At 42.5% G+C, this 27,362-nt stretch overlaps 1 protein-coding gene across 3 annotated transcripts in view; it reads right to left on the bottom strand.

Moving 5' to 3' along the window:
* Positions 1-3,582: 3,582 nt before the first annotated feature.
* Positions 3,583-27,362, bottom strand: part of SH3RF3 (SH3 domain containing ring finger 3) — an 836,169-nt gene continuing 812,389 nt past the window's right edge. For 2 of the 3 annotated variants that reach the window (XM_033949354.1, XM_033949355.1), the window contains 2 exons: positions 23,352-23,689; positions 3,584-4,798 (listed from right to left, as the gene is read on the bottom strand). In XM_033949354.1, coding sequence (XP_033805245.1) covers positions 4,630-4,798; positions 23,352-23,689 — 507 coding nt within the window. In that variant the 3' untranslated portion in view covers positions 3,584-4,629. Of the gene's footprint in view, positions 4,799-23,351; positions 23,690-27,362 lie in introns of all 3 variants that reach the window. The other variant, XM_033949356.1, reaches the window with a different exon arrangement.

Below are 27,362 nucleotides of genomic sequence, written 5' to 3'. Positions count from 1 at the left end.
TATAAATAAGTTAAATAGCACCAGTCCCAGTTTCGCTGGTCAAGGCTGCATCAGGGGTCCCATGTGTAAATTTGGTGTGCTGTAGTGCGAGTGAGTGCTGTTAATTTGTCTTGAACCCCTGATACAGCCTTGATCGGTGAAATGGGGATTCCCTGTAGGGTATTGTACACTTGAGGCAGAATGACTAAGGAATTTAGTGGACTACAGGTATCAAAACAAGACAATGCTGGAGCCTGAATCCCTGGGAGCGCAGCTAGGTACTCTATGTAGCATGGACAGTGCTGGTTACCGTTACACCATAATTGTTGGTTGATTTAAAGGAGGCCAACTGTGACTTTAAACTTTAGAATTAATAGACCTTGATGGACTGTGAAATGTATTGAATTTCACTGCCTTACACACTTTTGCACAAATTTAAAGCACTACTGATAAGTGGAGTTTTTTTTTAAAGACCCATGAAGCTTTAACTGAGGTATTTTATTTCTCCACAATTGTGTGCTGGTTATTGGGCATTTACGTAGTGTGTGAGAATAGCCTTTCAGTTGGCATTCTGGTTTATGTGTAATAGTGTGGCTTCTTTTTAAATACTGTCAAGCATAATTTTGAAAATTTTTTTGATGGCAATTGAAATCACCCATTATTATACTGTTGCCCAATTCTCCAGCTTTCCTAATCTCTGAAAACATTTCTTCATCTGTCTGCTCATTTTATCCCAGGGAACGGTAGTATAACCCTACCTTTATGTTCCTTCCCTTCACACATGAAATTTTTATCCTTATGGATTCCACACTGCTATCTAAGTCATGCAGAATGTTAATTTTGATTCAATTCCCTCTTTAACATATAGCGCAACACCCCCCCCCCTTCTTATTTGATCTACTCTTTCTTTGCGATATAATTTATACCCAGGTAATACAGTGTCCCATTGATTGTCCTCTTTCCAATAGGTCTCTGCCTATTATCTTTATCTCATCATTCATTGCTTTATACACTCTTATTTTATTTAAAAATCACTCATCAACAATTAAGACCCATTGCTGTTCTGTGACTTTCCACTGCAAAATTTAAATCTGCTTAGTATATGCACTGGTATAATTCACTTTTGAATATGTACAGAGTGAAATCTAATACAAACTCAGGGTGATGCTCTCGTGGATGGATAAGCATTTGACAATATCATCCTCTTTTTTAAGGGCCCCTTTTACAAGGCTGTGGTAGCAAGTCCTGCATGGACAACTTCTATAGGCTGTGTAGCATTTGCTGTACCAGGACTCGCTACTGCGGCTTTATAAAAGGGGCCCTAAGGGTCGTTAGGCCCCAGGTGAAGTGTTCTTAGCTCACTTGTAACTTGCAATGACCCTTGTCACCTGAAGAATATTTTACCACATTTCAACAGTCAAATATTTTAGAAATGGCACTGCATCAGTTAATTATTCCATCCACCAGGCTTACGATCTATACTTGTGCTCCTCAAATGGCATTTGTTCCTCCCCTCCTTACAACAAATTTCACCCAACCACCAGAAGCAGCATTTTGAAGAAATACCAGGCCCATAAAGCTATGCTTCAGAAACATTACCCCCCCTTCCTTTTATAAAACCGTAGTACGGTTTTTAGCGCCAGCTGCTGAGGTAACTCCTATGAGTGTCGGAGCTGTTATTGCTACAGCTAGTGCTAAAAACCGTGCTACGGTTTTATAAAAGAAGGGGGTGTAAATATTTAACAATCATTCTCTTGACCAAAGGTGGCCTTTCTGTTTCCAGTTGGCAAATATGTTCAGGATAGCATACTTTGCTGGAAAACACCTGTTTTTGGACACCATCACCAGTTCATCCATGTCTGTGTTCTTGCTCACGGTGACATCTGTACTGCTAAAATGCTACAATCGGTGGTGGTGGATAAAAAGCCAGGAACGGAAAGGTTCTGTGAAATTATGACGTATTTTGCTGCTTTGTGGACCTCTCGCTGATATTTAACTGCACGCCTTGTGGAAAAAATGCTCTGTTTGCTGAAAGTTGTCTAAAGTGACAGAGCTTCAGTCTCTAGTTATCTGGTAGACTTAGCTAGCCAGTTCAATTGGTTATTATTCATGATGGCACCCATTCCCATCTTGGACCTGCATGTTAAAAGCCAAATTAACTGGTTGCCCCAAGTATTCTTGAGAAAAAGATAGTCTCTAAGATGTAATAGATCGAACGAAGCAATTTCCTCTTTAGAATAATTTAGTAAAATCAGTCACTGCTTGGCAGATCAGCAGCCAAGTAATAATGACTCTAATAAGGAGCATTTTTGCTAAAAACTCTCTTGGTAATCAGTTGTAAGCAATTAGGAAACTGCATAGAAGGGCACTCTCAGATTGGGGGTGGTGGGGGCAGGGAGACACTGACCAAATCAGGGAAGCAAGTTGATAGTTTTATAAAAGGTTTAAACTGGGGTCTCCTTACACAAGGCTGTAAAAGCTTAAAATCAGACAGTGTCTATGCATTTTTAAAGGTGCAATCCCTGATCAACTATGGAGTAACTCTTTAGTATTTTGGTGACTGCTTAAACAATTTATCGATATTTCTTTATGTGACTTTTCAGCAGTATAATCTAGGTATGTTAGATTGCTGATAATACCAGCTGAACTCTTTAAACAGATAACTTATCCATACAATGTTTGGTCATAACCATAACTTAAGGCCCAATACCCAGAACACCTTGGCCCCTCTTCCTCCTATCCATATACATTTTGCCAGTATATTGACTCATATGGCCAAAATATATATGGATATTATCTGATGATATTTAAACAAACAAGGATGCAGGTTGCTAACCAGATTGGGGGGTGGTACTAAAAACTGTTTATGTTTCTCCATTCCATTTGTTACCCATGCTAGCGCTTCCAGAACTATTTTACAGAGCCTAGTGCTGGAGCTGAATGGAATACACAAATGTTCACTTATGCACTTCAAATGCACTCATCTAGGGGGGCAAAGTCTGGCAAGATGACATGTTCATCCACTCATTAAGATCTAGCTTGGTCAAAGTTGGAATAATAGCAAGCTGTCAACCCTTGTTAAAAAGCGGCTCAAAGGAATCTTTTCCTCCTAAAAAACAATAATAAATAATAATATTTTCTGAAAACCTTGTGACTAGTGCCAGCCTGGGGGTTGGACAAATGGAAGGGTTTCTTCCATCATGCATCTATATAAAAAAAATACTTTGTGGCCTGAAGGCGTATTTCCTAATATCACTGCTATGGGTTGATCAGTTTTTATATGATTCATTATCAAATGGAAACCTGTACTGCCTGAGATGGTTTTAAGGCTTTTTTTCTAAGTGGGATTTAAAATTGAACAATGCCTGGGACGGCTCCTGAAATCACACGTTGATAAGCTCTCATTAGTGTCGTTCCCAATATTTCTCAGATCCAACACAATGAAAATCAGATATTGCCCTTCCCCCTTCCAAAACCCAAACCATCTCTACAACTACTAGGGATCTGCACTGTTCTGTTATTGCCTTAGAAAAGACATAAATAAAAAATGACTCTTCTACCTGGAAACATTCTTTAATCACCTTTGCTGCTTGAGTGATTATCACTGTCCAGATAGTATGCACTCTGCTTTATTAAGGATTTTAACACACCAGTTTCATCTTACTGTCATTGAATGGAATTCTTTCCTTGCCACAAAAATGATTGATCTCGATGAAGCATACATTATGTACATTTTGGAATTACACAGTAAAAAGGAAAAAAAAAAAAAAAAAAGCAGCTCATGTTTCACATTGCAGTGTGCAGTTCAGCTAAACACAATCTTTCCTAATACAAAGACTGTACCAGATGTATGAAAAATAGAAAATGTGTACGCTATCAGAAATATAGAAATCCTGTTAGGTATGTCTTATGAAAAAAAAGCAATGGTAGAGCAAAAATACGCTGCATATAGATTTGAGAGGAGAAAAGAGTTCCTAGTCTTCTGTGTACGCCAACACATGGGGAGTGTTACTTCAGATGTAACACATTACAGGAAATTAAGTTGTTTTATTCAGCATGTTTTTGAGGTATATAGAAGCATGACACAAGCATTTTGGCCTTTTTAATTCTTTCCGACATTTTCATCTGATTCCAGTACCAACCATCCCCATACACGCTGTGCTAAAGCCTCATAGGACTTCTCTATTAACTGTTCGATTCCTCTTGCATAAGCCAGTGACTGCAGCTCAGACAAATAAGTTATGTTAATAGAATAACTTTCATTTTTTTTTGTTTTTTTAAAGATACATTTTTTCTACAATTTACAAATTAAGTCAATGGTGCTTAGATACTGTCCAAATGTGCATCCTCTCACTCTTTCATTCCAAGTGGAAGGCACTGCTTCAACATACCCCTATAGGCTCAAGCTATCATTTTGCTATTCGTAAGGACAGCAATATACTGTTTCTCCAGTGCTGCAAGATCGAAGAGCCTGGGGCATCTTTGGAAGTAACAATGGCAGTGGACAACTGTGAAATTTCTCTATTTCTTGTGCTTTATCACTTTTAATAAGGACTTCTTTTCCCCTCTAACCCTTCCTCCCTGTCAACAACTGGGAAATCCTTCAGATCAAGCCAAATGGTCACCAGAACCTGTAAAGGAAAACAGTCTTCAAAAGATCTCTACAAAGCTTCCAGGGAAGAGTCCAGTTCTCCCATTTCTCTGTAACGTTCCTTTGTACCAGCCATCTTCACGTTTCTTGTGAACAAACACAATGTCTCCTTCCTTTAGTTCAATTTCTGCTTCACTCTGAGGTGGATACGGGACCACGACACGATACCTATATGAAAACATAGTGAACAGGAAAAGAAAGGAATTACTGCATAGTTGTGAGGACTGCCAGTTTATTAATATTAACTCCCATAAAAAGTCTTTAAACAGTAACACAAAAAGTATCAGCATATAAGGACCTCTTGTTCTACCCAAACCAATAGGAGGAAATATTTTTTCATTCAGAGAATAGTTAAGTTCTGGAACGCATTGCCAGAGGTTGTGGTAAGAGCGGATAGCGTAGCTGGTTTTAAGAAAGGTTTGGACAATTTCCTGGAGGAAAAGTCCATAGTCCGTTATTGAGAAAGACATAGGGGAAGCCACTGCTTGCCCTGGATCGCTAGCATGGAATATTGCTACTCCTTGGGATTTGGCCAGGTACTAGGAACCTGGATTGGCCACCTTGAGAACCAGCTACTGGGCTTGATAGACCATTGGTCTGACCCAGTAAGGCTATTCTTATGTTCTTATATATAATTATTATAAATCAGACAAAAAGTGGGCATTTTAGAATGGTTGTGTGGTATTTATACATGGAAAGTCAGACATATGTAAAAGTCAATTCACAGTGCTGCTATTTATAGGTGTAAATGCCACAATATACAAAGATTCTAAGGGGGCATGTTCTGGACTGTCCATAAAATACTTCTGGTTTTGCTGGTTCAACTGGAGAGAATAGCCATGGAATTGACAGGATATGACTTAAGAAGAGTTTTTGAGCATTGCACTTACTGGGTAAGCTTCCCATTTTTTCTGAATTTCTGAAGTGCCACCATTTATGTTCGGAGCACAAGTTGGAGATCATACATCAAGTTTTTCTTGGCAACACTGAATTAGTTGATGTTATGGTTTCATTATGATATGATTTTGATTTGATGCTATTAATGTACTGTACTTTCACTGTTTGAGATATAAGTACAGTGGAATGCCGATTATCCGAACTCCAATTATCCGGATGCCCAATTATCTGGATTGCTTTGTGGGGTCTCAGTTTATATTTCATTTCCTCCAAAGTACTGTTCCTATCACTCTCCCTCCCATTAGTGCTCCTTCTCTGCTTCTGCCACCGCTGCCCCCACTGATTGGACATTAATTTTTTTATTTTGTTTTTAATTAAAAATACCTTCAGCGCACCCCCCCCTGACAAGAAAAGGCAGCATTCCCCCTCCTTCCCGGAACATGCACCACCAACCCCCTCCCAGCCTCACAGGAAAGACCCCAGGCCTACCTTGTTTCCCTGGTGGTCTAGTGGCAGCACTGGGGCAGGAGCGATTCTACTCACTCTTGTCCATGCTCTGTCAGCGACAAAAATAGCTGCCCCTGGAATTATTTATTTACTTGATTTTAATAGTGTATTGTTTTAGATTATATAATGATGTGTTTGCATGGCTTGTGCTTTAATAGTTTTGCCCTTGAAGCTGCCGATCAGCAAAACATGGCCATGTTGTGCAGCTACCTTTGAAACGTACGAGCATTTAAATATTTGAATAAAAGACTATTTTATTTACAATCTGCTTCTCTGTTTCCTTCCAACTTGGATATCACAGGTTGATTGCCTTGCTGTTTCCATGCCACAGTCTACAGAAGTCTGCCTGTTTCTAGCCTAGTTCTCCAACTACTAAAGCTGTTATCAAAGCCTCATTCTAGCCTTTTCAAATCTCTCCAGTCACCATTGGGGTATACACCATAGACATTGTCTGCTCAGCACTGGCCTGTCTGTCCAGCCATGATCAGAGCACACACTGTAGAAATCTGTCTGATACTGGCCTTATTCTCAAACCACAGAGGAAAGAATAAAGTGGAGGTACCTCAAAGATATAAAAATAATGCACATGAAAACACTTTTTCGGTGGAAAAGAGGTTCTACAGTAGGGTTTCCCAAACCTGTCTGAGGACCTAGCAACCAGTCAGATTTATAGGATCTATACATATCTATACTGAATATGTACAAGTTTCATTTACCTACACTGGAAGCCCAGTATGAAAAGATTAGGTTCTTACCTCGATAATCTTCTTTCTAGTAGACATACACTCTATTCCTGAACCTGTGGATAGTCAACCTCTTCTCATGAGAACTCTTGTAGGGAGGTTCATTTGCATTCATTTTGCTCCTCCTCCCTTACCTCTGGGCTGTCCCTCAACTCCTCAGTGCATGATAAAGCAGACATTCGGCCCTGAAGAAGAAACAGAAAAGGGATGGGAACGGGGACTTTCCCCGAGAAACATGTTTGTTCTGCTCATATCATCAAACGTAAGGAAGTTCTTCCACAGAGAGTGGTAGAAATATGGAACGCTCTTCCAGAGTTTGTTATAGGGGAAAGCACCCTTCAGGGATTCAAAAAAAGATTGGATAAGTTCCTGCTGGAACAGAACATATGCAGGTAAGGCTAGACTCAAATAGGGCACTGGTCTTTGACCTAAGGGCTGCCGCACAATGGACCACTGGTCTGACCCAGCAGGGGCAAATCTTATGTTCTTACATATTGCAGATAATCAAATTTAAACATTTGCAATACATAACAGGGTGAAAAACAAACAAGTCACCAACTTCAGGGAAGACAGGTATAGATATTCCCTGGATACTTCAATGTGGTAGCCACTGCCTCTATTATCATCAAGGCTGAACCAAAGAAATAAGATGTCTGAATTGTCAGGACTTATTCAGGAGGAATCAGGTGAATTCACTGCTGACAGGGTCAGGCTTCAGGAATAGAATGTGTCTACTAGAAAGAAGATTATCAAGGTAAAAGCCTAACCTTTCCTTCTAGTATGATAGACACTCTATTCCTGAACCTGTGGGATGTATCAGAGCAGTCCTCCAAGCTTAGGGTAGGACAGATGAGCCTGCCGCCAGAATCAAAGATCCAAATGCGGAGTCCTGTTTGGCTGCCACATCTACTCTGTAAAACTTCATGAAGGAAGGAATAGAAATGCAGTAGGAAAAACTGAAAGGAGTTACTGTAAGGGTGACAGACCTTTTTGTGAGGCAAGTAAGTAAAAGTAAGAGGAAAAGAAGGCTACTTTGGTTTTCAAAAGTAGTAGCTGAGAAAGTAAGGAATAAGAGGTTAGCTTTCATACACTACAAAAGATCGAGAAAGAGGAAGATAAGCAAAAATATCTGAAAAAGTTAAGAGAGGCAGGTCAAATAGAAGGGAAAGCAAAGATACAAATGGAAGAAAAAATAGCTGACACGGTACAATGGGGAGACAAGACTTTTTTTTAGATATATCAGTGATAGGGAGAAGTGCAAAAGTGGTATTGTGAGACTCAAAGGTGAAGGGGAGAAATATGTAGAAGCTGATAAAGAAAAGGCTGAATTGCTTAACAAATATTTCTGTTCTGTGTTCACGGCTGAAGCACCGGGAGCGGGACCACAGAAGACAAATGCAAATAGGGATGGAGGTGTGGTAGACCCTGATCGATTTTCAGAAGGTTGTGTTCATGAGGAGCTAGCTAAATTAAAGGTAGGCAAAGCAAATGGGCCCAGATGGTGTACATCCTAGGGTGGCTGAAGGAATTTAGGGAAGTTCTGGTGGCTCCGCTGACTGACCATTTCAATGCTTCGTTAGAGTCAGGAGATTTGCCTCTTTGTAGATGATACCAAAATCTGCAATAGATGGTGTAAATAACATGACAAAAACCTAGGGAAGCTTGAAGAACGGTCTGAAATTTGGCAGCTATAATTTAATGCTAAGAAATGCAATGTGATGCAATTAAAACCTGAGGGAATGGTACAGTTTAGAGGGTGAAGAACTTATGTGCATGACAGAAGAGTAGGACTTGGGTGTGATTGTATGTGATGATCTTAAGGCAGCCAAACAGGTTGAAAAGGTGACAGCAAAAGCTAGAAGAATGCCAGGGTATCTAGGGAGAGGTATGACCAGTAGGAAAAAGGAGATATTGATGCCCCTGTATAAGACTCTGGTGAGACCTCATTTAGAATATTGTGTGCAATTCTAGAGACCGCATCTTCAAAAAGATATAGAAAGGATGGAGTCGATCCAGAGGAAAGCTACTAAAATGGTGCGTGGTCTTTGAAATAAGGCATATGGGGACAGACTTAAAGATCTCAATATGTATACAGTGCTCCCCCGCGAATTCGCGGACCGGTCATTCGTGGTATTTTCTGACCGCGAATGACCGGGCAGGAGAGGGCAGCCGGAGCGCTGGCGAGTGAAGGAAATCACTCGTGGTTGCTCCGACCGCCTCTTCCTGTACTAATGTTGGGCCTCACCAATCAGGAGCTTTGCATAAGCTGCTACACCTCCAAATGGTGAAACCAACTCCATCTGAGTAGCCTTTACGTGCTAGCAGTGCACCCTCAAGAGCCAAGCTGTAAGACCAAAGTGTTCCAGATCCTGAAGGGCAATTGGGCCCTGCATGAGTAGCCGAGGATGACAGGGAAGTTTGAGACTCTGATCCTGTTGCAGATGGACCAAGTCTGCATTCCATGGGCATCTTGGCCCAAGATCCTGGGCAGAAGATGGCCTATCATGGGCCATGAAGGGAAGGCATATAGAAGAACTATTTGCCTTGCAAGTAGTGATGTAGTTTGCTTTTGAGATATTTAATAGTGTTTAAAAAAATAAAAGTGCAGAAACTTTTTGAAGATCCCTTATATATACTGTATTGCTGTACAAATACAACTATCTCTTCTGTGGCGTTACAATCTAGTAAACGTGAACAAAGAAGCCAAATTAAGGTAGCGGAGAGCCAAGGTTAAGACTGGAAGGTGGGTAATGCTGTAGGAAATCAAGCTTCCACCCCAGAAATTATCTATATATGAAAAACAGAAAATGATATGACAAAACAAAAAGATAAAATTAGTAGCTCAATGAAACCCCCAAAACTTGCCCCCAATTGTAGGGAAGGGCATGGCCATTAAATTTGCAGTTCATTTCAGATGTTCTTTCAGTTTATTTCAACATTTGTTTTAATAAAAAAAATAAAAAAAATTACATGCATTAAAATTTTTTTATATGCATGTAGATTTATTAGTTTATATGAGTACAGTACATTGTGCCTGTACTTTATTTTTTTTTTGTCTCACAAACAAACTGAATGTTCATTTCCCTAGCCAAAAATGAAATCCCTTCTAGAATGACAAATTGTAATTTCAGGCGTCTCAGATTAAAAAAGAGCTTTACAAGCACTGTTATGACTCTGAAGATTTCCCTTGTATTGCAATGTCGTTTGTGCACTAAGGAACATACTGTAAGCTGGAGGCGAACCATAGCTAATTCCTTTTTAATTTGTGAACGCCAGTCTGAAGGCAATTATAGCCTTTTGACATGCCTCTAATAAATGGGGAGAGGTGATGCTGAGAGCTCTGATTTGATGCAGAGTAAGCTTGAGTGGTGAGAGGGTCAAAAACCCAAAGATCATAAGCCTATTGTTAATGAAGAAAAAAAAAAAAAAAGCCTAGTTATCCTGGTTGCATTAGTGTCTGCAATAATCCCGGGGATATAAACTTATAAAATACTACACTGCTTCTTCCATACTCTATGAACACAAGTATGTGTGTGCATGGGGACTAATTCCACCAATTTTCTTCTTTGTCCAACCTACCAATTAGGGACAGTCCATAGGAGGTACACATGCCAAGATTTACTGCAAGGCTTCACTTGCTGAAGTTAATAAGTGCTGAATAAGGAGCCACTTGCCAAGATTCATTGTGAGGCCTCACTTGCTTCAGTATTATATTACCACTACTACTTATTTCTATAGTGCTACTAGACATACACAGCACTATACATCAAAACATAGTAGAGACAGTGTCTGCTGAAAAGAGCTTACAGTCTAGTTGAGACAGACAAACTGGACAAGAAGGTGCATCTATACACAGTGCTCAGGTGGGGGAATTACAGAGGGAATGATAAAGACAGATATTGGTGCTTAGTTGGTGGGTTGGAGTTTGGAATTGAAACCAGCTTCAAAGAAGTGGGCCAGAAACAGAGTTTGACATACCAAGTCAGGCAGTTTGTTCCAGGCATATGGTGCAGCAAAGTAGAAGGGACAGAGGCTGGAGTTGGTTGTAGAGGAGAAAGGTACAGATAAAAGAGATTTACCCGATGAGCTGAGTGCCTTTGGGGGGAGTGTGGGGAGAATACACTTGTAGGTCAGTAAGAGGAACTTGAATTGTATGCGGAAACGGATAGGGAGCCAATGAAGTGACTTGAGGAGAGGCGTAATATGGGCATGGCGACACTGGTGGAATACGAGGCGTGTAGCAGAGTTCTGAACAGACTGAAGGGGAGAGAAATGGTTTAGTGGAAAGCCAGTGGGAAGCAGGTTGCAGTAGTCTAGGTGAGAGGTGATGAGAGTATTAGAAGTGCGTTCAGAAAGGAATGGTCTGATTTTAGCGATATTGTAAAGAAAGAAATGACAGGTTTTGGCGGATACATGAAGAGAAGGAGATAAGATGAGTCAAAGATTACCCCCAAAGTTGTGAGCCAACAAGACATGGAGGATTAAGGGTATTGTTCATAGAAATAGAGAACAGGGGAAGAGGAGAGACGGGTTTAGGTGGAAAGATAAGGCCATGTTTAATTTTAGATGGTGATGAGACATCCAGGTAGTGATGTCAGACAAGCAGGCTGAAACCCGGGATTGAATGTCTGTCGAGATTTCAAGCGCAGAGAGACAGATCTGGGAGTCATCAGCATAGAGGTGATACTGAAAGCCATGGAAGGAAATTAGAGCACCAAGGAAAGAAGTGGTCACATGTCAAAATTCATTGTGCAGCCTCGTTTACTTAAGTCAGTAAGTGCTGAATAAGAGTTCATACGTGCTAAGATTCACTGTGACGCTTCACTTGTTTAGGTCAGTAAGGGCGGAAATGTGGAGCCATAAATAGGGCCCTGTGCCAAAAACATAATTGTTCAATGTTAGGGCTATACAGCTACCAATCCCAGATAGCAAGCCAGGCACCTCAAATACTTTTGCCAGCCACAAGGGCTGCACAAATTTCATCTCTGATATGATCCCTAGGTAGCCAGGAGCAGTCTTTCGCAATAGCTCTCTTCTCTCCCTCCTTCCCCAGGCTCAAACACGTCCCCTCTTTAGTGAAGTAGCCATGATTGGAACAGGGTGTGCCCAGGCCCTCCCAGAAGAAGCATTTCTCTGAAAAAGCTGGTGGGGATCACCAAGCCCTGCCAGCTAAAAACTCCCAAAATCTCTCCTGCCATGTACCTTTAAAGAGCTGATCTTCACTGGCCTACCCAAAATTGGGTGCCTGGCTATACCCCTGCCTCTCCCCAACATGAACAGCAAACTTGCACAGCAGCACAATCTGAGTAAGGGTGCTAGACCAAATGCGAGTTTCTATGTGTGTAATTTTAAAATCCATTTTATATAAATACTAGGGCTGTAGTGAACTATGTGCGGTCAGTGTGGCCGCACAAGGGAGTAGAGCAGTGGTTCCCAACCCTGTCCTGGAGGACCACCAGACCAGTCGGGTTTTCAGGATAGCCCTAATGAATATGAATGGGAGATATCAGCATATAATGGAGGTGCCAGGCATGCAAATCTGCTCCATGCATATTCATTAGGGCTATCCTGAAAACCCGACTGGCCTGGTGGTCCTCCAGGACAGGGTTGGGAACCACTGGAGTAGAGGACTCCAAAATTGTTTTCTGTCCATTGTCTTCCCTGCTTGTCTGTGATGCAGTGGGCAGGATAGGAGATCTAGGGGGGTGTTGCACAGGGTGCATTTCTGGCTCAGGGAAATATAGGTCTGTATGCTTATCGCCTCCATGCACTAGGTTTTACCTTACTCTGAAGCCATGTATACACTGAGCAAGCCGTGGCAAAAGTTTCATTAGCATGTTGAAATAATTTGGCCTCTCTGATCAGTTTTAGCAATTTAATGAGCACAGATGAATATTTCATGAATTTAAAAGATAGAAGTAACTATTTGGATTATTCTAGCACTATAAACACTGATTTCCTAGCACATGGATGTAATTAATATTCCCCTTTATTAGGGAGTCATGTGATCTCTTATGGCAGGCAGAATGCACTAAGATGACTGATCATAAACTATTAGTGAATCCTTTCTGTGCAGTGCAATTAAGGTTATGCTGTTACGTTTTCTTTTCAGATCTTAAGATTCAGGAAACAAATTCAAAAGCACTTTAAATCAAAACCAATTCTTCCCCATGGGCGCTGAAATCAGCTTCATTTGTGGCAGTGAAAGAAATAAAAATGCAAAGTACAAATTGTGATTTAGATTGGAGAGTGTGATTTGCATTGGGAAAATCATTGTCAGTAACACTGTATATAAGATCTAACGTGCCTTTAATGGATAAAGATGAGAATAAGAAACCTGTCAGAAGAACACATGTATTGAGGGGGGGGGGAGGTTATCCTGGGCTCATTCTAAATTTGGAGAAATACGTTTATTCAAGGTGTTGAACAAATCTCAGATAAAATCACACAAATAAATAGATAAAATGTGGCAGGCATATATAGTCCTTGAAAATAAAACATATACTGGACCCCAACACGGTCCGTGTTTCGGCCACAATGGCCTTCTTCAGGGGTATAAAAGTTAGCCCAGTAGATGGTGCCAAATGATGTAAAATCTAACCAAAATGAAATTACTTGCGGTAAGTATTTCAAGCTTCTTGCTGCCTGGCACAATGGTAAAACAAATGCACACTCTGAAAATTGTACAATAAAGAAAGATTGCGATCTGTTTTACCATTGTGCCAAGTGGTAAGAAGCTTGAAATACCACAAATAATTTCATTTTGGCTAGATTTTATCATTTGGCGCCATCTACTGGGCTGTCTTTTATACCGTTGAAGAAGGCCACTGTGGCCAAAACACAAACTGTGTTGGGGTCCAGTATATGTTTTATTTTCAAGGACTATATATGCCACATTTAATTTATTTATTTGAGTGATTTTATCTGAGATTTGTTCAACACCTTGAATAAACGTATTTGTCCACTTGTGTCCTTTCCTCACTCATTGTTTCTGTATTTCGCCTGTGGGATGTTTTTTCTTTGTATTGTTTGACTCATTCTAAATTTACAATCATCTAATATGTGAAAATGTGATTTAAAAAACTGGGGGGCAATATTCAGTGTAACATAATAGTCTTACTAGGTCAGACTAACAGTCCCATCTAGCCCAGTAGTCCATCTTCACGGTTCGCATAAATTGAAGTTCTGTAAGGTGGCACCTAATGGTAGGTGCCAAATACTGGCACTTACACAAATCATTGCCACTGATAGTTGGCATTTAGGTGCATAAATCCAAGGCACTATTCTATAAAGTCTTCAAATGTTCCTGTCTGTCCGGGTGTAGGAAGCCCATGAATGGTGTCATAAGAACATAAGAACATAAGCAGTGCCTCCGCCGGGTCAGACCACAGGTCCATCCTGCCCAGCAGTCCGCTCCCGCGGCGGCCCAAACAGGTCAAGACCTGTCTGAATCCCCAGAGGGGGTCCCCTTGCCACCCTGGTTTCCCATTTAAGTCCTAGCTTCCCATCGAAGTCCTAACCCTCCGGTCTTGCACATGCACGACCTGGTTGGGTTTCTATACTTATTACCTGGTTAGCTTTCTATACCTGTGATACATCCCAGCACCTCTCTCAGTATCCCACGATCCCTTTATCCCTCAGGAATCCGTCCAATCCCTGTTTGAATCCTTGTACCGTACTCTGCCTGATCACTTCCTCCAGTAGCGCATTCCAAGTATCCACGACCCTTTGGGTGAAAAAAAACTTCCTTGCATTTGTTTTGAACCTATCTCTCATCAGTTTCTCCGAATGCCCCCTCGTACCTGTTGTCCCCTTCAGTCTGAAGAATCTGTCCCTATCCACCCTCTCCATGCCCCTCATGATCTTAAAGGTCTCTATCATATCTCCCCTGAGCCTTCTTTTTTCCAGAGAGAAGAGCCCCAGCCTATCCAACCTCTCGGCGTATGGGCAGTGTTCCAGCCCTCTTACAAGTTTGGTTGCTCTCCTTTGGACTCTCTCAAGTACCGCCATGTCCTTCTTGAGGTACGGCGACCAATATTGAATGCAGTATTCCAGATGTGGACGCACCATCGCTCGATACAATGGCATGATGACTTCCCGCGTCCTGGTTGTTATGCCCCTCTTTATGATGCCCAGCATCCTGTTGGCTTTTTGTGAGGCTGCTGCGCACTGTGCAGATGGCTTCAGTGATGCATCCACCAGCACACCCAAGTCCCTCTCAAGACCGCTGTCTCCCAACAATGCCCCCCCCAATTTGTAGTTGAACAACGGATTCTTTTTCCCTATATGCATGACCTTACATTTTTCCACGTTAAAGCGCATTTGCCATTTGTTTGCCCAGTCTTCCAGCTTGTCCAGGTCCCTTTGCAGGTCCTCACACTCCTCCCTGGACCTAACTCTGCCGCACAGTTTGGTATCGTCTGCAAATTTTATAACCTCGCACTTTGCCTCCTTTTCTAGGTCATTGATGAATATGTTGAAGAGTAACGGCCCCAGCACCGATCCCTGTGGCACACCGCTCGTGACTCCCCGCCAGTCAGAATATTGGCCCTTTACTCCGACCCTCTGCAGTCTACCCGACAACCAGTGCTTGATCCATCTGTGCACATCTCCTCCCACCCCGTGGTTCCACAGCTTCCTAAGCAGCCTTTCATGTGGCACCTTGTCGAAAGCCTTTTGAAAATCGAGGTAAATGATGTCTATGGGTTCCCCATTGTCCACCCGACTGCTTATTCCCTCAAAGAAGTACAGAAGGTTTGTTAGGCATGACCTTCCCTTACAGAATCCGTGCTGGCTTGTTCTCAGTAGGCCATTTCTCTCGATGTGCTCGCAAATGCCGTCCTTGATCATAGCTTCCACCATTTTCCCTATTATTGAAGTCAGGCTCACCGGCCTGTAGTTCCCGGGGTCACCCCTCGATCCCTTTTTGAAGATGGGTGTGACATTTGCCAATTTCCAGTCCTCTGGTACCTCTCCAGTTTTCAAGGATAGATTGCAAACATGTGTCCCTTCCTAAAGAAGCACCAGCTAGCGAAACTCGAATTGGGGAGGAGGAGGGGGGGGTCAATATAGTTGAGATAACACAGAGCACAGATCAGTTATAATTTGAATTTGAGTTTGGTGCGGTTGTCAAGTTATAACATCACCACCATGGAGATACAGATAAGTTATTATATCACATCTATCAATATTCTATTGATTTGATTGTTTAGAATTGATGGTAAGAGACAGTGAAGGTTATGTTGGTCTCTAAGACAACCTGCGCTGTGTTATTGCACTAGGCTAACGTTATTTTATTTTTATTTTTTATTTATTCAATTTTTCTTTACCGTTCTCTCAGGGGAGTTCAGAACGGTTTACATGAATTTATTCAGGTACTCAAGCATTGTTCCCTGTCTGTTCCTGGTTAAGGGCCTGAGCACTTCACAAAAATCACTTTTATGATGTGTATGAGAGTTTGTTATTTTGATGTAATTAAAGGTGATCAGTGACAGTAGTGGCTCGACTGTTCTATAAAGTACATGCCAAAATTGCTTAGCGTGTTAAATGCAAGATAAAGACCAAATGGCCCATCCAGTTTGCCGATCTGGAGCATCTACTATCTCGTCCTCTCCCTAAAAGATCCCATGTACCTGTCTCACGCTTTCCTTAATTCAGACAGTCTTTTTCTCCACTACCACCACCACCGGAGACTATTCCATGCATCTACCACCCTTTCTGTAAAAAAAAAAAGTGCTTTTTTAGATTGCTCCTGAGCTTATCACCTCAACTTCATCCTATGCCCTCTCATTCCAGAGTTTTCCTTCATTTCAAACAGGCTACCTGTACATTAATGCCACAAAGATATTTAAACATGGACAGAGCACAGCTGAGCCATGGCTGTGTTGCCACGTAACACATCAATTTATAGATTATCAGTTGCACATGCTGTATGATGCATGTATGTGGGTATACTGAAGATTTGGCACACCACTGAACCTACCATACCATACAATTTTTAGACCCCACAAAATTTCAACAGGATTCATTGTGACTTACGATAAGATATCAGAAGTTTACAGTTATGGTTAAGTATTTGAAGTAAGTTAAGGGATTGTTTTGGGCATTACATAGAGAAGAGGTATGTTTTTACCGTATTCCTGAACTGGTAGTATGAGGGGATCTGACGCAGGCATAGTGGCAAGCTATTCCAAATGTGGAATTGAACAGTTTTGGTGAATTTGAACGGGAAGTGGAAAAACCATTTTAACTATTTAATTGGCAGATGGTGAAACCAGCTACTTTATATAATTTGATGTCGAACGAGAACAGTGCCAAATAACAGGCATTGGGAGATGCAGATTTCCAATAAGAGCCTTAGAAACACATGTTGCTTCTGAGCAACAAGGCCAAACAAAGGGTTAAACCACTGTGTTGTTCTTGAATAGTTGAAGGAGCATGTAACCTTATGATATTAGATACTAGCCCTGAGAATTTTCTCCATATATGGCTTTTTAGACCATACAAGCTATTTTAAATAGGGCTCTATGAAGGATTAGTCTAGCTGCTGTGTTCTGGAGCAGTTGTAATCTTTTGAATTCTTTTTCTGTGAAACCAGAATACAGAGAGTTGCAATAAGGGAGTAAAACAGCCTGTGCAACTATCCTGAAACTCATCTGGTTTAAAACTTGCCTTTTTGATCTAAATTGTCTTAATCTGAAGAACTTCCTGACCTTGGAATCAATTTGGTCTCCAAATGTTAGATATGAGTCCAGAATAACACCTAGAACCTTTGATGAGTTCTCAATTTTATGTTTCTTAAGTTTCTCTCCCAAGATAAACATCAGGTCTGTATGTGGAAGTGAATTGTAATCCCCAAACCAAAGAACCTTTATCTTCAATTTATTGAGTTTAAGGAAATTCCTCTGTGTTCATGCACTCAGAACCTCAATAATCCTTGCTAGATAATGTAATGTGTCATTAAAGAATTCTTTGGCTAAGCAAAAAAGGAAGATATCATCTGTGTAGGAAAATGTATGAACTTGATGTAAGTTAAAACTCGTGCCTAGGGTCCTCAAGTAACCAATGAACAGAGAAAGGGATAGCGGGGAACCTTGTGGAACACCGCAGAAGCATTCCAGTTTTGGGTCCTACTAGAACCTTTTCTTACCTCAAATGTTCTATTTTTCAGGAATTCTGTAAACCATTTTAGTACCATTCCATGCCAACCTAGTTCCTTTCGTTTTAGAAGCAGTAGGGAGTGGTCGACTGCATGAAATGCAGCAGAACAGTCTGCTTGCTTTTGCTCAGGTATGATCTCGCCTTTGATGTCAGTTTGAGCAATAAGGTCTTGGCACTATACATCACCCTAACGCTGTGTTGTGGACTATAGAAGCCTTCTACCTGATTGAGAAAGTCTGTAAGTTGTAGATTTACACAGAATTCTAACAATTTAGCAGGCCATGGTATTCCTGCCACTGGTCTAAAGTTTTCAACACTAGTTAAATCAAGTCTTGAGGCCTTGGGAAAAAGAGTCAGTGCAGTCGCTGCTATAGATTTTGGATACAAACCCTTTTCCAAGCATAAATTGACAAAATCTATCAGCCATAGCAAGAAACCTGGAGGAGCGCGATTTAGCATAGTAGCTGGACATTTATTTAAGCTGCAAAAACTTTGGGGAATTCTGCTTATTAAGCTACAGATTACAGTGGTGCCTCGCATAACGAACGCCTCGCACAGCGAACGCTGCGCACAACGAACTTCATGTCTTGCTTCCTACAACGAACTTCGTTTCACACAACGAAGTTGCCCGAGCTGCATCCTTCCGCGCAGGCACTGCGCTTAACTGCCCTCTCTCCGCCTGGCTCCCTGTGCAGTGGCGGACCGTCGGCTCGCAGGGGCCCGGCGCCTACTGCTGATGCGTTGGGGGGGGCGGAGCTACTCTCGCCGCTTCCCCGATGCTAGAAAAAAAAAATAAAATGAACAGTTAAGTCCCAGTTTTTGCCGCTGAGACTCTGCCCTCTCTCACTGTAAAATTAGACTCTACTTAGCCTGTCTTTAAATTTAAAAAATGTGTGTTGTTTTAAAAAACAATTATGTTTTTAGATGTATCTAAATAAAAATAATAACAAAAAATTTATCTTTTTTTATGTCATCTTAGCATATTTTATGCTACAGAACGAATTATTTTTTTTAACATGTATTGTTATGGGAAAACGCGTTTCACATAACGAACTTTTCGCATAACAAACTTGCTCCTGGAACCAATTAAGTTCGTTGTGTGAGGCACCACTGTACTTCTGAAGTAATGGTTGAGAATTCTTTCCAGCATCTATCAGCCAGTATCCCTCTGTTTATATTATCATTTACACAAACTATTTTGATGCAGTCATCCTGGGTGTGTGTAAATGATGCTCTGGCTGTTCTAATCTTTTCTTGGAAGTAATATGCGAGACTTTTTTCATCAGGTTGTTTTGTTGTGGGATCAGAAGTTATATCTCCAATGGATATTAACGTATTAAAACTTTTGAACAGACATTTGGAGGAGTTTTTTGATTGGTTAATCAGGTTGTCATAATAAAGTTTCTCAGCCTCAGTTACTGCTAGCTTACACAAAGCTGCGCTAGCCCTTTAAATCTCTATGGGCTTCGGGGCCATTAGCGCAGAGCAGCCGCTAGCGTGGCTTTGTAAAAGAGGCCGTTATTGTTTTATTTCTCTCCTCCAGTTGATATAGTGTTCCTAATTTTGATCTTTCCTCCAAGCTCTTTTTAACCTTATCTTTGTTTTCGTAGCTGGTAATGGTTCTGAGAACCATGGGCTATTTTTCTGCTTCAGTTTTATTTGTTTGGTTGGGGCAATTCTATCCAGAACTGAAATTGTAAGTTCTTGCCAAGAGGTTAGAGCCCTATCTATATCTTTATTCTATAACAGTTTAGTTAAGTGCTGTAACAGAACTGATGTTAAATGTGTCCCAATGTTTTTCCTAAATTCCCCAAAACCGAACTGGGCTAAACACTCAAAAAATCAAACTGACAGTAAGTGAAAACTAAAAATGAAACAGAAACCCACATCAGAGGTATAGAGGTGTGCTCAGAAGTATACGAGGGCTGTTCAAAAAGTATCAGACCTTTATTCATAAAAAATACTCGTATTCAGATACAACAATCTTATACTAATCTCCTTCAAAGTAGTTCCCTTGGGCTGCCACACACTTCTTCCAACGGTTCTGCCACTGTCGGAAGCAGCGCTGGAATGCCACTTTTGAGATTGTTCGCAACTGGTCCGTCACATTCTGCATAATGTCTTCTCTTGACCGAAATCTGGTCCCTTTCAGGGGCATTTTCAGCTTGGGGAAAAGCCAGAAGTCACACGGAGAGTCTTGGGAGAGTAGGGAGCCTGAGGAATCACAGGTCCGTTGTGTTTGGCCAGGAAACTCCATATCAAATGTGAAGAATGGGCAGTTGCGTTATCGTGATGGAGCTGCCAATTGCCAACTGCCCACAGGTCCGGCCATTTGCATCTCACAGCGTTACGGAGGAGGCACAGAACCTCTTGGTAGTACCTCACCAGGATCCTCACTTGGTCAATGACGATCTCATTTCTGGATGTTGAGGGCCTACCAGAACGTGCTTCACTCTCCACTGATGTGCGGCGATCTCTGAAGCAGTTGTACCACTCCTTTATCTGTGTGATGCCCATTGCTTCATCCCCGAAGGCCTGTTGAATCTTGCGGATCGTTTCCACTTGGGAATCGCCAAGCTTTACACAAAATTTAATGCAGTAGTGTTGTTCAACTTTTTCTGTCATTTTGTCAAAAATGAAAATCAGGCGGCGCTCACTTACACTTCCTCACTCATTGGCGGTCTGCCAGCGAATGACAGCTTTTCTAGGACGTGAAAAAATTCAAGCATGTAACATAGTAACATAGTAGATGATGGCAGATAAAGACCTGAATGGTCCATCCAGTCTGCCCAACCTGATTCAATTTAATTTTTTTTACTTTTTTCCTCTTAGCTATTTCTGGGCAAAAATCCAAAGCTCTACCCAGTACTGTGCTTGGGTTCCTACTGCCCAAAATCTCTGTTAAAACCTACTCCAGCCCATCTACACCCTCCCAGCCATTGAAGCTCTCCCCAGCCCATCCTCCACCAATGGCCATATACAGACACAGACCGTGCAAGTCTGCCCAGTACCGGCCTTAGGGTCGCCTACATAAATGAACCAAACCACGCCTCCCTATCTTTATTTGTTTACACAAGAAAAATTAAGGTCTGATACTTTTTGAACAGCCCTCGTATATGATACCCCGAAACAAGGGACAAGCCCAACAGCAATATCACTCTCTCAATCACTAAAATGATGCTGCCCCAATCATGTAATTAATACCATATAATAAAAAGATTAGATATATGTTGTGGACTTAGCTTTTCAGAAAGCTTTTCAGAGAAAGCTTTTCAGCGAACCCTTATTCCAAAACTGCAAACACTGCGGTCTTCTTCAAGTATGTTCAACGGCTTTCGGAGCCTAAATTGAAGTGCCAAACTACAGAACTACACTCAAAAGGCTAAATTCTATATATGGTGTCCCAAAAATTGGAAAAAAACTCTATTCTATAATCTGCGCTTAAAATTAGGCACGTTTTATAGAATAGCACTTATGCTCAGGAATCGCAAATAAATACAGGCATGGCCATTTGCACCAAAGAAAACATGATACAAATGCCTGCACCTAAATTTAGGTACAGATGCCCATATTCTACAATTATGCATGTAACTGAAAATAACACCTTGGTCTTCCTATGACCTGCTTATTCTGCGCCCCATTTTTTTTTTTTTGACTCATTTAAAATTTAGGGCAAGATTCACTAAGCAAACCAATCGTGTACCGATCAGTTTGCGACCCATTGCGACCCAATTTCCCTCTGACCCGATTCATTAACCTGTATCCCGATCATCCTCAAATCCGCGCATGTAAATGAGGGGGAACGGCATTCAAATGATGGCAGGAAGCGATTCACAAACAATAACCCTGCAACACCGACTGGGCTGGCCGATCACAAACAAGAGACTGCTGAGGACCAGTTCCTCAGGTCCTTTCCAACTGTCCTGCCTTCTGCCGCCCTGCTCTCTGCCCTATTTTTCTGCTCTCTGCCCCGAACTCCTGCTTTCAGCCCCGATTCTCCCGCCTGCTCCGATCTCCTGCCTGCCCCGAACTCCTGCCTGCCCCGATCTCCTGCAGCCCTGACTCTTTCACCTGCCCTGATCTCCTGCCTGCCCCGAACTCCTGCCTGCCCCAATCTCCTGCCTGCCCCGAACTCCTGCATGCCCTGAACTCCTGAAGCCCCGACTCTCCTGCCTGCCCCGATCTCCTGCCTGCCCCAAACTCCTGCAGCCCTGACTCTTCCACCTGCCCTGATCTCCTGCCTGCCCCGAACTCCTGCATGCCCTGAACTCCTGAAGCCCCGACTCTCCTGCCTGCCCCGATCTCCTGCCTGCCCCAAACTCCTGCATACCCTGAACTCCTGAAGCCTTGACTCTCCTGCCTGCCACGATCTCCTGCATGCCCTGAACTCCTGAAGCCCTGACTCTCCCGCCTGCCCTGATCTCCTGCATGCCCTGAACTCCTGAAGCCCCAACTCTCCCGCCTTCCCTGATCTCCTCCTGTCCTGAACTCCTGCCTGCCCCGATCTCCTGCCTGCCCCGAACTCCTGCCTGCCCCGATCTCCTGCCTGCCCCAATCTCCTGCCTGCCCCATACTCCTGCATACCCTGAACTCCTGAAGCCCTGACTCTCCTGCCTGCCATGATCTCCTGCATGCCCTGAACTCCTGAAGCCCCGACTCTCCCACCCATCCCCGCTCTGCAAGCCTGTGGTTTTAACCCATGGACTTAAAGCGGGTTAAAACCATGGGCTTGCAAAAAAGTTAAAAACAGTTAAAAAAAAAATCTCTGCCAGGCTCAGAGAGCTGGGATCACTATAGAGCGATCCGGGCAGGCGGTTGGGGGTGCGATTCTGATCGCCCTCATTTGCATGAGGGCGATTCGTGAATCAGCCTCCCGGACATGGATTAGATCGGATCGGATCCGTGCCCTTAGTGAAACTAGCCCTTAGGCCCAGATCCTACCGCTAAATTTATGCACTTAACATGTAATTGATTCTTATTAGCACCAATTGCTTGTTAAGCCAATTATTGGCAAGAATTTGCTTGTCATTCAATTAAATTGCATAGACAGTTTGGGTACACAGTCAAAACTGCACACGTGATTTCTAGCACTTTTTATAGAATTTGGGGGGAAGAACACACGCTTTTCCCCCCAAACAGTACACGTACGCACATGTGCACATTATCAGGAAGCAGCAGACCTAAGTGCATGCTGAAAGAGCATATTGCTCCTAAACAAAACACAAACATTCCTGAAATCGACTTGAAATACAACATAACATGAAAATTTTCTGGTGGCACACCCCTAAGACTGATTGCCATTGCTTTGGGTCACGAAGAGAAGGGAACGGCTTTATTCTGTAACCCCTATTTGGGAACCCAAAACCCCTTCCCTTTTCCCCCTATAAATCTGCAGTCCCAAGGTTTCTGTTTACCGTTCTCGAGGTAGCAGCTTAGGCTCTGGACGAACTGCCACCATGGAAAAGGTCAGCTGCCTGGCGGGAGAAGGGATGGAGAAATTCAGATCCAAGGAGCCCGTCTTTCTGTGCAGCGGTTCCATTCCCATGGCCCCCTGCATTTCGCTCTCTATAGGACAGGAGCCTGCCCTGCCATGGCTGGACAACGATGAGAGCTCGGGTCCCACTGCGCCCTGCAGCATTCCATCCGCTACTGCCTGTGCATCGTGCGTCGGAGAGATGGAGGGAGGAGAACGGGACTTCTTTTTTGTTGATGCCCCTGCTAACAATTTTAGCAGCCCACTTTTCTTCTCTTTCTGAAAGAAAGAAAACCCCAAACATATTTAAGTGAATTAATTTTTTCAGTCCTCTGAGAGATCCAGGAAATGAAACATAATAGATTTTCTTATCACTGAGCACTGCATCAATAATCTTATGGCCAGAACCGCAAAAGGAAATTTTAAAATACTCCAGAAACATAAGATGCTTGAAGTTAAAATAAGATCTGGGTTTCATATCACAGTGTAAACCATAACATTCCACTGTATTTGTTACCTCCTGATCACCCCCATCCCACCCACCCCTTCTTTCCCATTGAGACTGTCATTGGAATGCTCTTACAAAAGGTTTGTCCCAACTACAGCTGATCCAGAATGCTGCAGCAAGACTGAGAGAATGTTTTACGTGACTTGACCATATCACTCTACAAAAACTTCACCAGCTACCAGAACAATACAGGCCTAATTTAAAACAGTCTGGTCTTAAAGACCCTTAAAGGAAATAGGTCATGAATAGGTCAGAGTACTTGAAGAACAGGATCTCTCTCTACATACCTCACTCTTTGGGTGGTGGAAGGAGGTTGTGAACACTAATGGGGGAGGGAGGGAGTCATGCCTTTAAGCCTCCAGTGGTCATCTTGTTAGTTTGGGCACCTTTGTGGAACTTAGACTCAACTTAAATAGGTCTAACTGCCGGCGTCTAAGATCCCTCTTGAAAAACTTTGATTATGGCTGCAGTACGTCCAGGTTGAAGCCCACCCGATTCCCGCCCATAACACACTCCCAATACGCCCCTTTGATCTCTGGAAGCACAGCAGCTTAGAAGTGCTGCTGCATGTCCAGAAAGTTGGTTTTGATTATCAGCACTTGGACATCCCTGCTATTAGGACATTCAAGTGCCGACTTAGACTGGTTTTTGGACGTTTTAAACTTTTGATTATGAGCCCCATATGGTAGTAATGGTGCATGGGGAAATTGGGAGAAGGGCAAGTGGGAGAGGGGCCCCCTCCTTAATTTCTGCCCTGGGCCCCAGCATGTTTAAAACCAGCCCTGACTATGACAGCTTCAGGAATTATGAGCATTCTTAGCAAAGCAGGAAGTAAGTCTGAGGAATAGCCTAGTGCAAACATGTCAAACTCTGGCTCGTGGTGTAATAAAATTTGGCCTGCCAGACAATTCCAAATTGGCACTTAAGCTGGCCCGCTGGCAGACATTTTTTTTCCCCGTATCAGCTGTAGGTCTCACATTAAAGCAGCCTGCAGAGGATCGTTGGCGGCTGTAGTGATCGGAGCAGGCTGGCGTAGCCTCGGCAGCACGTTCCCTCTGCCGCGGTCCCGTACTTCAGAAGAGAGGTGGGACTGTTGTAGAAGGAACATGCTGCAGAGGCTGATGGCAGCCTGCTGAGGATCGCTACAGCTGATCGGTGATCCTCTGCAGGCTGCTTGTGTGTCGTGGAGCGAAGGCAGGGAAGTATTGCTGGTCAAGCCAGAAAGGGGGACGAGTGAGAAGACAATGGGGCTTGTGTATGACTGTAAGGGGTTGGAACCACTGCTGGGAGCTGCGGTCACATGCTACTGGGTGTGAGTCAATGATGGAGTGAGTATGGGCCTGTACCCTGCAGTGAGCACTGGGTAGACTGGCAGCCAGCTTTTGATCCTTGCGCAATCCTTGCTGAAGGGAACAGTGTCTGGCCTGCCCAGGGAAACTTTCTAGAGCAGAGTTAGGAAGGGGAAGCGTAAAAATAGGCAAGAAAATTCTGTGGGCAGAAAACTGAGATGAGGAAAAAGGGAGATGCCAGACCTCCAGGGGAGGGAAGGGAAATGGAAGGGAAGGAGACCCTGGCAAGCGAGTTATCAGAAGACAACTAGAGCCTGGGACCACAGGGATTTGAATAATGACCATATAACCAAAGGTAGAAAAATAATTTTATTTTCTGTTTAGTGATTGCAATATGTCAGATTTTAAATGTATATCCTGCTAGAGCTGGTGTTAGACAGCAGGCGTGAACTAGGACCTAAAAGAGAGAGGAAAAGTCTTTTTTATTTATTTTGTTTACATCACAGAGCCGGCGTGGAGTTGGAGAGGTTGTAACCCTATACTTCTACTAAGGGCTCCTTTTATCAAACCGTGCTAGCGAGGTTAACGCGCGTGCTAACCCCTGCGCTGGCCAAAAACTACTGCCTGCTTAAGAGGAGGCGGTAGTGGCTAGCGCGGCCAGCGGTTTAATGTGGGGGAGGGGAGAGAAGGGGAGGGGTGGGCTAATCGCATAAAGTTGCCAGGAGGGAGAAATTGAAGGCAGTTCTGGTTTCCCGCTCCATTGGACCACTAGGGCAGTACTGGAAGCCTGCGGTGGATCTAGGAGGGGGGGGCCATTCCGGGAAGGGGGTCAGACTGACTGTCTGTACCACTGGACCACCAGGGCAGTTCTGCAGGCCTGCAGTAGGTCTAGGAGTGGGGGCCCGTTCCGGGAAGGGGGCAGACTGACTGGCTGTTTGGCTGCAGAGTCAGCAAACAAGACACCAGGGAAGGGAAGAGGGGTCGCTTCTGCCCTGTACCGGTACTTGAATATAAAACCATTGGTTTATATTTGAGCCAACCTTTTTGTCTCCTTTTTTTAGGGAAAAGGTTTTCTTGGTCTATATTTGGATCGGTTTATATTCGAGTATATACGGTAGTCTTTTAAATAATATGTTTAGTCTTTTTTTTTTAAGCCTCTTCATGCCCTTATTCACTACTGAGCAATTCCTTTCTTATTTGGTCTTTTTAATTTGTTTTTATTGCTGATATGAGAAGATTTCATCCATAAGAGCACAGATTTTCAGTAGAGAGATTAAAAAACAGGTTCATGTCAGTCTGATACCAAAGTTTTCTTTCATATCTCATTTATCTTTATAATGTCTACCAAAGTGCAGACAAGTCTTAAATCATTCACTTCCAACACTTTCACACCTTATCTTTCCTTCCTTTATAATTGCCATTACTTAATTATCTTAGTGAAATAATCTTTGGGATTCTTTTCAAACTCTCACTTCAGCTACTTATAGCAGTCATTCAGGTTAATTTTCTGTAAGAGGCTGGAGGTGGAAGATGCTATGTCATGCATAATTTTGCTTCTGATATGGAACTGATGGTTCAAGTTCACTTGTCCAAAATTTTAGGGATCACTTTTTAATCAATTGAACTTCCATGCTTAAGAGGGCTAGAGTTTTATTTCAATTTGGATGCATTTGTTTTAAAATTTTATTTGGTTTAGCACCAGCTTACCTTGTTTCTCATTTTAGTTTTTTTATTTTTAAGAAAAATATCCGTAGATTTGGTTGGTTTTATTTTCCTTCAGCAAACGCATGTCGTTACAAAAAATTTTTGGATAGGACCTTAGCATTCCAAGCAGGATTGATGAATTCATGTTTGAATCTTCTTGTTTCTCCATTTCTTACTTACTATCAATTTCGAAAAAATCTTAAAACCCAGCAGGGATATTTCAGGAAATTTCAGGATGTGTGGGAACCATTAACAAAATATTGTACAGATTAGTTGACATTGTTTCCTTTAAATTTATAAGTTTAATAGTGAAGGGGGGGGGGATATTTTATTATTACATATTCTATAAGATAATGGAATACATGGTAGGGAAGGGTGGGAAGGGGGGAGGGATAAGAGTTTATGTATTGTACCAATGATAGTTTTTAAGTGATGTATTTATTGTTATTTT

Source organism: Geotrypetes seraphini, chromosome 6 (assembly GCF_902459505.1).
Source record: "Geotrypetes seraphini chromosome 6, aGeoSer1.1, whole genome shotgun sequence".
NCBI lineage: Eukaryota > Metazoa > Chordata > Amphibia > Gymnophiona > Dermophiidae > Geotrypetes > Geotrypetes seraphini.
The sequence above is the reverse complement of the archived record's forward strand: the minus strand, read 5'-3'. Positions and strand labels throughout refer to the sequence as shown.